At 37.0% G+C, this 13,940-nt stretch overlaps 1 protein-coding gene across 1 annotated transcript in view; it reads left to right on the top strand.

The window, feature by feature from the left end:
* The first annotated feature begins 4,342 nt into the window (after positions 1-4,342).
* The window catches only part of CNBD1 (cyclic nucleotide binding domain containing 1), a 429,355-nt gene continuing 419,757 nt past the window's right edge, over positions 4,343-13,940 (top strand). Inside the window, exon 1 of the mRNA XM_040261702.1 lies at positions 4,343-4,430. Within this exon, the coding sequence (XP_040117636.1) occupies positions 4,343-4,430 (88 nt within the window). The remainder of the gene's footprint in view (positions 4,431-13,940) is intronic.

Genomic DNA, 13,940 nt, shown 5'->3' with positions numbered 1-13,940 from the left:
AATGGAGAGGAAAAAAAGTTTGTCCTTTCCTCCTCCTTGAGAATTCCAGACCCCTCTCTCCTTGGGGACCCCTGGACTTCTTATCAAAACTGCCTTGGAACTGACTCTCTCACCATGATCTTAGTTTTCTGAATGTTGAGTTTTAAGCCAACTTTTTCACTTTCCACTTTCACTTTCATCAAGAGGCTCTTTATTTCTTCTTCACTTTCTGCCATAAGGGTGGTGTCATCGGCATATCTGAGGATATTGGTATTTCTCCTGGCAATCTTGATTCCAGCTTGTGCTTATCCAGCCTGGCATTTTGCATGATATAATCTGCATATAAGTTAAATAAGCAGGTGACAATATACAGCCTTGACGTACTCCTTTCCCAATTTGGAACCAGTCTGTGGTTCCATGTCCAGTTTAACTGTAGCTTCTTGACCTGCATACAGATTTCTCAGGAGGCAGGTCAGGAGGTCTGGTATTCCCAACTCTTTCAGAATTTCCACAGTTTGTTGTGATCCACACAGTGAAAGGCTTTGATGTCAATAAAGCAGAAGTAGATGTTTTTCTGGAACTCTCTTGCTTTTTCCATGATCCAGCGGATGTTGGCTATTTGATCTCTGGTTCCTCTGCCTTTTCTAAAACCAGCTTGAACATCAAGAAGTTCATGGTTCATGTACTGCTGAAGCCTGGCTTGGGAAATTTTGAGCATTACTTTACTAGCGTGTGAGATGAATGCAATTGTGCAGTAGGTTGAACATTTTTTGGCATTGCCTTTCTTTGGGTTTGGAATGAAAACTGACCTTTTCCAGCATGAACATATGTAATTTATAGACTGTCCTTTCCAGGAACAGATTGGCCAATGAGAGGACATGTAACACTTTATTTTATATAAATGTTTTGTATCTCTCCAGTTTTAATTTTTATAAATGTCTTGATAATTATACTTTAAAATATATGTATTGAATTAATTTAATTTTAATTGAAGCATTCTTCTCTCTGGAATTATTTGAAATGTCTACAGAAAATTATCATGGTTAATTTCATCATTATTATTATTGGTCTTTGTAATATGGAATGGATACCTAAGGTGTATCTAGAAACACCAACCTATAATATGCTATTGCTGACTATGTAGTGGGAAGGGTGGGATGCATATGAAATGTATATTTGAGAAAAAGCTATTATTTAAAACATTTTCAATTCATGTGAATTTCTGAAGGCTTACCTCAGCAATAATAACAATACTACTAGTAAAAATGGCAATTGAGTGATTATTATTCTGTGCTAGGATCTTAATATTCATTTTTAAATTTTATATTCATAACATTTTTATGAGGTATTGTTACCTTTATGGTCTAGACTAGGATTATCAAATTAAGATTAAGTGACTTGAACAGAATAATTTTACAAGTTAAGTGTTTGAGAAGTGAGTAGATGTCTGAAGAATATCTAGAAACTGAGATAAAGCTTCAAATGTCTGTCCATCAAAGACAAATTAATGATTATGCTATTGTTCTTGGAATGAATTTTAAGATTATTCAGAATATACTGCAAAGACTAATCAAAAACATTCCATGGAAGCTGAATTTGTGATTTCCTGGATTCTCTCAGGACACATACCAGCAGATACTAGCAGATGGTCATGCAAAATCTTGAAGATTACAGAAATATTCCATGGACAGAAGAGCCTGGAAGGCTACAGTCCATGGGTCTGTGAAGAGTTGGATATGACTGAGTGATTATCACATTCATTTTGTTTTTCAGAGAAAATGAAGTAAGTTTTAAAAATTGCTCATTGTGCTGTTTTTTTCCTTAACATTCTTGTTTACTTGCGTTAGTTGTTTTCAAGCAAGGTCCAATTTGATGTGAAATTATTATGATATTAATTTGCTTTCAGCGCATGGTTTTTTGCAAACAAAATATAGAAAAGAATAAAGGAGACAATTTAAAAAAGGGGGAGAAAGAACTAGAAAATAAATAAAAGTTCAGTTCAGTCGCTCAGTCATGTCTGACTCTTTGTGACCTCATGAATTGCAGCACACCAGGCCTCCCTGTCCATCAACATCTCCCATAGTTCACTCAAACTCACATCCATCGAGTTGGTGATGCCATCCAGCTATCTTACCCTCTGTCGTCCCCTTTTCCTCCTGCCCCCAATCCCTCCCAGCATCAGAGTCTTTTCCAATGAGTCAACTCTTTGCATGAGGTGGCCAAAGTACTGGAATTTCAGCTTTAGCATCATTCTTTCCAAAGAACACCCAGGGCTGATCTCCTTTAGAATGGACTGGTTGAATCTCCTTGCCATCCAAGGGACTCTCAAGAATCTTCTCCAACACCACAGTTCAAAAGCATCAATTTTTCGGTGCTCAATTTTCTTCACAGTCCAACTCTCGCATCCATAATGACCACTGGAAAAACCATAGCCTTGACTAAACGGACTTTTGTTGGCAAAGTAATGTCTCTGCTTTTGAATATATTATCTAGGTTGGTCATAACTTTTCTTCCAAATGGTATGGACCTAACAGAAGCAGAAGATATTAAGAAGAGGTGGCAAGAATACACAGAAGAACTGTACAAAAAAGATCTTCATGATCAAGATAATCACGATGGTGTGATCACTCACCTAGAGCCAGACATCCTGGAATGTGAAGTCAAGTGGGCCTTAGAAAGCATCACTATGAACAAAGCTAGTGGAGGTGATGGAATTCCAGTTGAACTCTTTCAAATAATATGCCAGCAAATTTGGAAAACTCAGTAGTGGCCACAGGACTGGAAAAGGTCAGTTTTCATTCCAATCCCAAAGAAAGGCAATGCCAAAGAATGCTCAGACTACTGCACAATTGCGCTCATCTCACATTCCAGTAAAGTAATGCTCAAAATTCTCCAAGCTAGGCTTCAGCAATACGTGAACCACGAACTCCCAGATGTTCAAGCTGGTTTTAGAAAAGGCAGAGGAACCAGAGATCAAATGGCCAACATCCGCTGGATCATGGAAAAAGCAAGAGAGTTCCAGGAAAACAACTATTTCTGCTTTATTGACTATGCCAAAGCCTTTGACTCTGTGGATCACAAATAAAAGTAAGAACTTGACAAAATTAGAATTAGAAAGGAAATTGATCAGTATGAACTTAGGGCCTTAAAGAACTTTTCTTTGATCAAAACTACTTGTGAAAGGAAAAAAATTATCTAATACAGCCCCATCTATTTAAAATCCATGAAAACTTCAGTAGTTTACAATTAACTTTTATAAAGTTGTCCTTGGTTCTTTGAGTTTTAAATGTAAGATTGGGAAGAGAATGGATCTGGAGAGTCTGTCTAATGAAGGCGTATGAATTCCCAAGGGGTTACAGTTGGGATGGTGAAATGGGAGTCATGCAGATGAAGGCAGCTGGCTAGTGTAGAAAAAATACAAGATTAAATGTAATGATGAACCTCAAGAAATTTGGGTCTACAGAGTCTAGAGTTTATAAAACTGGAGACAAGAAAATAGATTCAGTTGAAAAGTTATAGTGCAGTAAAGTTTTTGTAAAGTGGCAATTTGATAAGCACTATTATAAGATAAACATGTTACTTTTGGAATGCACTAAAATTTTCAATTTTGGCTATTACTATTTTACAGATGAAGTTGATCTATGAATAATTATAACTATATCATGCTCAGGAATCAGTCACAGCCCTTTTGGGTTATGACCCTTTATAGTCATGACACTAGAAAATATTTTTAAATGCCTTCAGAGATGATATGCAGAAGTAAAAGATGCATTAAGACTCTAAATCCTAGCTGTTGTTGTGAGCCTTAATTATTGTGAAGCAGAAGAAAACAAGACAAAACATATATCATACCTTAGCAGAATATGGTGTGTACTGGTATCTGATCATTACAAAGTATGTTTTATTGTATGTATGTAGCCTTGGAGAGCAGTATAAATAATCCTGTTGCTACTGTTACATAAAAGGTTTCCAATACTAATGCAGACATTTAGTAAGCTGAAAAAAAGGCTCAGGATAGTGAAAGACCAATGTCATGAATTCTTCCTTTACCCAACCTAGACTCCTGAGTGCTATGGATTCTGCTGTACCTGCCTGTATGTTATTACTTCCCTCTTCAGTCCTTACTGCTCACTATAGCTCACAAAGCTGACTTCATAAGTTCCACTGGACTAAACTCTCCTCCTCCTGGTCTAGGTTTCACTCTTAGAATACGTATACACATATAGAACTGTGAACTTGAAGATTCCATGTTACTTTACCTATCAGGGCATTCCTTAAGGGTTCTGCTTTGTGATGCCTCAAGGAGAGGAGAAGTCATTTGCCTCTTGAGAAGCCTCTGGTCAGCTGCCTTTGAGCCATCACGATGCCTATGTCTTCTCTTCCGGCAGCCATTTTATCTCATATGAGAGCTGTAAGCAATGTGCCGCCTCCTCCACTTCGCAGTATTCCAAGTGAGTGGGGAAAACCTGCAGGGTCTACCATTTTTTTCAGTGGTACTTACCCCAGAGAAAATAAATGGGGCTTTTCAGGGTTGGTAGGCAGCCTGGGAGCCTTACTGACGGCACAGTGGACTGGAAAGAACATAGATGTGCCAATTCGGCTGTATCCTTCTGATAACATTTTCGTTCTCTAGGCTTCCAGTACTTTACTTAGTAAAACGAGCATTTTTATGAGCTCTCAGAGCTTCAAATAACAAACAGTTTAAAAATGAAAAAAACGAAGGCTTAGAGAGGTCGCTTGTCTCACCTGTGAACAAGTCCCTTGCTTCGGACAGGTCTCCAGGTACCTACCGAGAGTTAGGCTTACAGCCTGACCTTTGTGAGTTAATCCATGCATAATTTTTACTAGGAGAATTCCTATTTAAAATTTCCAAGGGAAAAAAGACACAATTCCCATTTTTCTTGCTCTGAAATGTATTCCCATTTTATTTTAATTTTTGTAGTCTTTGGTTTACAATATTAAAGGAACTATACATTTTGAGTTAAACATTTTGAAGTTTATATAATTTACAGTGTTTTCTTATTTTATAAAGTCAGACTAAACCAGAATATTTTTCTCAAGACCTCTCTTCAGAGTCATCAAATTCATGGATCTATTATTTGATCACTAATACACTGACTAATAATATGTAATAGTCCCAGTAATAGCTGAGATTTAAAAAAAGTTTTAGATACCAGCAGTAATTGTGACCTTTTCAACTTCAATAATGCATTTATCTTATTATTTTAATATTTACTGGGCAAATTTCTAGCATTAATTTGAAAAAGCTAACCCATCTGTTTTTTTACCTTCCTCTGAGAATTAACTTTTATGTATATATATATTTTAAATTACTGAATATAGTCACCAGAAAGAAGTTGCCACAGGGAGCACTTGATACCATTTGAAAGGCTCTACTTAAGCCTTGAACAGTATTAAATGAAGTCCTTATGTTAAATCAAATTTACTCTTATGTAAGTTACTTCAATATGTTTTTATTATTATTGTGCAAAAATTCTTGTATGTAGTCAAAATCATATTTCAATGTCAGTGAAAATAAATGTCAAATGTAATTTTGTAAAAAAACCGGCAGTCTCTACTGTACAGAAAAAAGTTACTCTAAGATGGTTTCTTTTTTAGCAGCCTAGGAACTACAGTAGCTGGAAGTTAAAAGATCAAATTAATTTAGAATCAATGGGATGAGATATGTGCTACCCTCTGTAGTGTCTCCCAAGGACACTTAACTTGTGTGAAGTGATTAAAAGATGAAAAATCAGCAGCAATTTAGATCTCAGACCTGAATAGAACATAATGGAAAGGCGCAGAGCTCCCAATTGTCCCTTTAGAGTTTCCTGCTTCATGTTCTGTGTGTGACTTCTCTTTAGATACGTGTCCGGCTTGCTTAGTAGCTGTGTCTTTGTGCTAACTCTAACAAGTCAGCAATTTCCCCTATTAAACTCTGCTGAAACAATGATCTCATGAAAGTGTGTGTGAGGATGCTTTCAACCCAAATATGACTGAACCTGAATTATAAAGGAGATATAAAAAGGAGTTACTCAAAATGCGACATAAATAGGAAGGTGCAGATAAGGACCTTAAAGAAAGTCTAGGCATTATCTATATTCTGTTTACTTAGGATCAGGTTAGCTATGTTTAGTGAGTCACCTCTACCTTCTCTATAAATTTCATATGTGGATAACATTTATTGAGGGCTTTCTATAGGCAGTGTGTAAATATTTTGCACGTTATGCTGTTATTTCATTTATTTTCTACAAGAATCCATGAGCTCTGTGGTAAGCAGAATAATGGCTTGCTTACCACAAAGATGTCCATGTCCTAATGCCTTGAACTATGAATATGCCGTGTTACTTGGCATGTGGACTTAAGGTTACAGATGAAATTGAGGCTGTTAATCAGCTGACTTTGAGATGAGACAGTGTTCTGGAATATCTGGTGGGCCCATCATAATCTGAAGGGTCCTTATAAGTAGAAGAGGGAAGCCTGTGTGGCAGATACAGGATGAGAAAGGCTGGCTTGCCTGTTGCTGACTTTGAAGATAGAAGGAGTAGGTAACACAAGGAATTCAGGTGGCCCCTATAAGCTGGAAAAGCAATGGATTCTTCTCTAGAGTTTGTAGAAGGAATGCAGTCCTGCTGACAATATGATTTTAGCTTCGTGAGACCTGTTTCAGACTTCTGACTTAGAGAACTGTAAGATAACAAAGTTGTGTTGCTTTAAGCCAGTAGGTTGATGGTAATTTGTTACAATGGTAACACAAAACCAACACATGCTATATTTTACAGTTAGGGACAGGGAGGCTTAGGTGGCATACTAATGTTCATGTAGGTGTCAAGTGGTAGAGATTATTTGCAGTATCATCCTTGTTATGAATTTCCTCTACTCATAAACCAGCAACAAAGTCAGCCACACTTTGGCTTCCTCCTTGCCCACTACCCTGAAATCCCTTACACAGTTTACCACTTAAATGATGGTGATGCATTTGTTTGAATTTTGCCATCTACCTTGACACTGTTGATTTAAGGAAGAGAATATATCACACATCTTTAAACACCCCTACCCTGCCCCAGTGCTATCTCCTTGGCTCTGAAATTCAGACTCACAAACACTCCAGTAGTTAAGCTTCTTGAGTCACTTACAAATATTTTCTTTGAAACTTTCAAGGCTTCTACACTCTCTTCGACTTGTATCTCTGGATTCTTCATAACTCAGGAAAGAGATGATTGTTTTCGAAAACAAAAATGTCATGCCACTTTTTCCTTTTTATTTAAAAAAATCTTACAAGTTAGCTAAACCTGCAGTAGTTTACCACCTATGTGAAACAGCATCTAATCTAGGGACACATTAGATCCGTTATTATTAGCAGTTGATTTTCTGAAGAGACAAAAGGAAGAAAAAGGTTTTAATTTTTGTTTCGGTTTTTTTTTTTTTTTTAAGGAGACAGAGAGCTCTCCTTTAGCATTTGGCTGGAGGAAATCATTTCACACCTATAATTAGTACGGTCCAGTTAGCTACCTTTGTTTGGGTTAATAAGTTATACCTTTATTTTATTTATACTTATTAGGTTTATCCTTCTGAGAAAGGACAAGTCAAAAGTGTGCTTTGCAGTTTGTATTGGTTTATCTGATAATTTCTGTGCTTTAACAAAAGGGTTTATTTGTTTGCTTTCCCAGTAACAAATGGCTTTCAGGTTCACAAGATATCAGTGGGTACATTTTGCTTGTTCCAACATATGGGGATGCAGAAGGAGAAAAAGCACTCAAGATAAGATCAGAGACACTTGAAGGAATTTAGGAACAAGATACTACTCCTAAATAAATGCTTTCCTTTGCTCTTTTTTCATTTTAAGGGCATATGAAAAAAAATGGTGTCATTACTAACTCTTCAATGGCATTTCCTGTATTTTGAAAGTTGTTATTTTTCTCATAGCAAAAGATGAAAAGACCCTCAGAATGTATATTTATCTGTAAGGGGGAATATTACTTCATTTTAAAGTTTTACACTATTCAAATCCTAGGAGTCCGAGTAAGAAAAGGGGGTTGGGACTCATTTGCAGAGAAGCAGACTTTGTAATATGTAAAGAAAGCAAAGCTGAAAAACAGAGCTGAAAGAGATGAGAATGGGTGTTCCAAGAAGGGATAAAAGATGGAAAAAGAGCTTGAGTTGTTGTGTGTGTCTCTGTGTGAGTGTAATCAATCATCGTCCTAATGGAACATAACATCAGATAGTTTAGGAAAATATTGGAAAGTTGTTTTCTCTACTTTGTTTCAGTTTAAAAGTCACTGAAAATTTTCTTTAAGTCCCAAAGGAGAAAGGATGAATATTTTATTGAAAAGGTAGAGTTTTTACTTTGGTCCTCAATGTGCTTTTACTTTCTGTTAGAAAATCTTGAATGGCCTTTAGAAATGAAGTTACCTCAATTTAAGTGAAAAAAAGTGAAAGTGTTAGTCGCTCAGTCATGTCTGATTCTTTGCGACCCCATGGACTGTAGCCCACCAGGTTCCTCGATCCATGGAATTCTCCAGGCAGGAACACATGAGTGAATGGCCTTTCCCTTCTGCATGGGATCTTCCGGACCAGGGATTGAACCCAGGTCTCCTGCATGGCAACTTAAACTTGAGCTTAATTGTGACTGCGGTGTTCAGGCAGGAGACCTTGAAGTAAATTTCATCTCATCACAGGGCAGGTCTCTGTAGAGGTCATTCTGGGTCACCCCCCAGTCTCAGGCTATTTTCTGCTCTGCTCCTGGGAGTCGTCTCTGCAGTAGCTAATGCATTAATCCTCTAATATTGCCCGCCTCTCCAGCCATCTGCATCCTCTATCACCTTCCTCCCAACATACATTGTGGACCACATTTTCTTGGTGATATGATGATTTAAAATTAGATCATAGTAACTCTCTGCTCAAAAATTATCAGGGCTCTACTCTCCTCCAAAACTTAGATCACAATTCATTTCTCTCAATCTGGCATTTAAACTATTCATGATTGGGCTTAAGTCTGTCTCTCATGTCATAAACTTTACACTTGATAAAGGGTAAAATGCAGCTAAAATTATTTGATTGACGTCCTTTAAACCTACCTGCAACACTTCTCAGGAGGATGAGAGAGGTTTCTAGGAGTAAACATTCGTGTGACCCTATTTGGCAATTGTGCTCAGAAGGCAGTAGGATAGAATCACAACCTTCCAGAAGGGCAGAATCAGGTGCTTCCCTTTTGTGGAAGCAGTTCTCACAGCTGCCAAGGCAGCAGCCCACAGAGTCCTCTTTGGCCCCAGGATCAAGGTAATGAAAGTCACAAAGGGCAGGTACAAAATAGTACTGACTTAAAAAAGCCTCATATGAAGAGGAGCTAAAGAGCCTCTTGAAAGTGAAAGAGGAGAGTGAAAAAGCTGGCTTAAAACTCAACATTCAAAAAACAAGGATCATGGTATCTTGTTCCATTGCTTCATGGCAAATAAATGCCATGTTTCCCCAAATAAATGGGGAAACAATGGAAACAGAGACAGACTTTATTTTTGGGGCCCCAAAATCACTGCAGATGGTGACTGCAGCCATGAAATTAAAAGACGCTTGCTCCTTGGAAGAAAAGCTATGACCAACTTAGCGTATTAAAAAGCAGAGACATTACTTTGCCAAAAATTTCCGTCTAGTCAAAGCTATGGTTTTTCCAGTAGTCATGTATGGATGTGAGAGTTGGACCTGAAGAAAGCTGAGTGCTGAAGAATTGATGCTTTTGAACTGTGGTGTTGGAGAAGACTCTTGAGAGTCCCTTGGACTGCAAGGAGATCCAACCAGTCCATCCTAAAGGAAATCAGTCCTGAATATTCATTGGAAGAACTGATGTTGAAGCTGAAACTCCAATCCTTTGGCCACCTGATGTGAAGAACTGACTCATTTGAAAAGACCCTGATACTGAGAAAAATTTGTTTGTCTAATGCTTAACATTCAAGTGTTTAGTAAATTGACAGAAGAATGAATAAATCTCAATTTGTGGGAATTTTGGTGAATTTTCTTTTACAAATCATTACATAAATAGTACGTGCATCAGACACAAGGCCAGGTCATGCTAATGGTACCTGCCTGCTAATGCAGGAGACCTAAGAGGCCTAAGATTCTATCCCTGAGGGAGGAAGATCCCCTGGAGTAGGAAATAGCAACCCATGCCAGTATTCTTGCCTGGAAAATCCTATGGGCAGAGGAGCCTGGGAGGCTACATACAGTCCATGGGGTCGCAGAGCATCAGACATACCTGAGCACACACACAGAATCACGAGAATATTAAAAGTTGAGTGAGTCTTCCTCCCAACCCATACTCCTGATCTTATCCTCAGAAGTATCATAAAAATATTTTTCTTGGAGTTTTCCAAGCATATTCATGTTTATATGTGTTTGAATACAAGAAAATGCTACTAAAGGATGTTTAAGTTAGTGTGTCTCATCTTCTAATCCACCCTTCTATATTCTGCTTTATGAAACTGGGGCTGGGACTCTGCAAACCAGTTTTTCCCAAGAAGAAAGGTGGCCTCCTATCAGGCTGTCAGTAGCAGTGTTAGAGGGGGATTGGAAGGCAGGAAGAAAGTTAAGGAAAGTGTTTATTTTTCTGATTTCTGTTTTTGGTTTGTTTCTCCTTGTTAATATCTCACCAGAAATGTGTTTTTCACCGAGGCAGTGGCTGGCTGTTCCAGCAGCAGCAATTAATTCCGTTTGCAGTTTCCCCGACATTCTCAGGAATAGCCCCATCACCTCCCTTCAAAAATCCGGTGCCAGCTGCTTAGGCCCTGTCCCCAGAGGGCCATGTTTCAGCTTTGTAGGGCCATTGATCCAGTTTCTAACTTTTAGTAATTAAACCTTCATCAGCAGAAATATTGGTGGTAGATGCTTTCTGCATGGTATGTGATGTTCCTTTTTTTTTTATCTTTTCATCTCTTTAATACCTAACAGTCCTTTGTATTATTTTTTCCATTTAAATACTGATATGGCTTCTGTTTCTTGGCTACTGGATCCTAACTAATACGGTGGGAATTTGTTTCTAGCAAGTTTTGCTGTTAAAATCAAATAAACACCTTGCATGTACCTTTTACAGTTGGTAAGCAAGTGCTTCAATAGAACTGCAAGGCCAAAGGATGTGTGCATTTTAAATTTTGATTACTGATACTGTCTTCTAAAGAGGCTCTACTGATTTCTAGTCCTACCATCAGTGCACATACACTTCTATTTTACAGCATTTCTACTGATATCATGTATTATAAAACAAATGTTTGTCAATAAATTAATTGAAAACAATTTTAACTGCTCTTTAAGTTTATTTTTCTTAAATAGCGAGGTTTAGAATCTTTTCATATACTTTTGGCAATTTGTATTTATGTGAATAGCTGTTTATGTCCCTTGCCCATTCACTGAGGTTTGTTTTCCCTTTTACTTAAAACAACTCTTTGTTTATAAAAGAAACGAGACTTTCAGCTTGAGCTTTACAAGTATTTTTCTCAGTTTGCATTTTTCTTTTGTCTTTATGATTTTTGTGTCTGATAAAGATTTTAGGATGTCTGTGTAGCTTTGTCCTCTGTTATTGATTCTTGCTTAGAATGTCATTTTTCATATCAAGATTTAAACATATTTCCTCCATGCTTTCTCTTAGTGTTTGTGTAGTTTTATTTTTCAGTGTTAAACTTGTTAAATAAATATTTGGTGCATCTAAAAATCATTTTGAATACATTTACTTTAGATGTAAGGCTACAACACAATATTTTTCCTAGTGACCAACCAACTGTTTTAACACCATTTGTTGAGTAATTCTTATCTACTAATCTAAAATGTCAGTTTTTATTAAATACTAAATTTTTACATTTATTCTGGATCTATATTTGTACTATATTATTACTTTTGACACTAATCTCTTGTTTTCTCTCATCTACTTATGCATTCATGTTGAACTGTTATAATTTTGAAACCTTATATTTCAATACTTGGTAAGATTAATCTTTACTGATTACTGTTTTTTAAAAGACATTTTTCTGGCTATTCTTCCATTTTTATTTTCCTTTGTGAACTTTAGAACTATCTGGGCTTCTTCAACAAATAAACGTTTTGGTATTTTATCTGGAAAAAATGTGCTAAATTTAAAATTAACCTAAGGAGAACAGACATCTTTATGGTATTGAGTTTTTCTACTTAGGAACTGGTATCTTTATTCAACCTTTCTACTTTCAAGTTCTGCAGGTGTCCATTTATGACAGTAAATAAAGCTCATTCCTGGGCATTTAATTTTTTCCTTTTTATTATAAAGATCTTTTCCTCATTATGTTTTCTAACTATAAAAGTCATACAAAGAAGCTATTGAATTAAAAGATAAAATAAAAAACTGAAGCCACAATTGTAGGGAAATGCTGTAAATTCAACATAAAGAAATATACTTTTCCAGAGCCATTTGACACTCCATCATCCTTAAATATTTTATTATGTATTTCTAAAAAACAAGGACATTCTCTTATTATGTAATCACAGTACATTCATCACAACCAGGAACTTAACACAGATAAATTACTGTAATCTAATCTTTGGACCACATTCAAATTTAGCCAGTTGTTCTCATAATCTTCTGTAAGTAAAGGATTCAATTTAAAATCTCACACTGCATTTCATTGTCTTGTCTCTTTGATCTCCTTTAGTCGGGAATGGTTTCTAAGTTTTCCTTGCCTTTCATGACCTTGATGCTGGGAGATTACAAACCATTATTAGTAGGTTATGATTCAGTTTGATTTGTCTGATATTTCCTTATGATTAGATTCAAGTCAGATATCTTTGGCAGGAATGGCACAGAAGTGATTCTGTGTTCTTCCGTCTTACCAGGTGGCGCATAATTTTACTTTAATCAGTTGATTACAGTATACACAGAGAGCTTCGCTGTAAATTTACTCTTTCCTTTTTTGTAATTAATAAGTATTTTGCCAAAAAGTATTTTGAAAGTATATAAATATTCTATTTCTTCTCAAATATTTAATCAATTAATCATTGTAAAATTATGATTTCCTCATTTATTCAAAAGGGCTTCCCTGGTGGCTCAGCGGTAAAGAATCCACCTGCCAAGCAAGAGATGTGGGTTCGATCCCTGGGTCAGGAAGATCCCCTAGAGAAGGAAATGGCAACTCACTCCAGTATTCCTGGAAAATCCTATGGATGGAGGAGCCTGGCGGGCTATAGTCCATGGTGTCACAAAGAGTGGGACATGATTTAGTGACTAAACAATAACAGCAACAGTTAATTCAAAGTGTTTTGATGAATTACTATCATTATATGTTTTGATGCCTAAATTGTTTAATTATTCAATCTGGCCACTGGGAGTGCTCTCAAGGTTGTTAAGCATTTCTTTACTTCCTAGAGCAATATGATTTTTTTCAGGTTCATCTTGTACTTTTCCCTACTTGAGCCCACAGACCAGCCATTTTCCCAAAGAACTCTAGTTCATTTTAATGCAGACCTGGATTTAAAAATCAAGATCAAAGTACTCTGGGTGTTAGAGTGTTACTGCTCCCAGCCCCTCTCAGTGGACAGATTTAAAGAATTAGATTTTACAGTTATTTTTGCTTGCATATCAATTTACTTCTAATAAAAAGCCAATATTTCTGTTTCTATTTTGCTTGCATACCAATTTATTTCTATTGCAACTTAGTGTTGCAACTCTACAGTCATTTTGGTCTTCTCCTTCTATATTTGTAAGTCTCTTCTCTCAAGTATGAAACCGTGCTCCTATAATCCAAACGCCTTTGACCAGTTCCTCTGTGTGTGGCCCATTTTTCATACCACTGCCCCTCTCCTCATTCCCACTGAGGGTCCTACACTCAACCCTGGCACAGCCTGACCCCTCCCATTTCCCACTTTTGTGGTCCTTACCCCTCTCGGCCTCTAATACTCTTCCTGGGCCCACCCCACGTGTGGGTGCCCACCACCCTGGTATTGTGCCTTGGGAC

The sequence above is a fragment of the Oryx dammah genome, unplaced genomic scaffold (assembly GCF_014754425.2).
Source record: "Oryx dammah isolate SB20612 unplaced genomic scaffold, SCBI_Odam_1.1 HiC_scaffold_19, whole genome shotgun sequence".
Taxonomy (NCBI): Eukaryota; Metazoa; Chordata; class Mammalia; order Artiodactyla; family Bovidae; genus Oryx; species Oryx dammah.
This window is presented reverse-complemented; position numbering and strand designations above follow the sequence as displayed.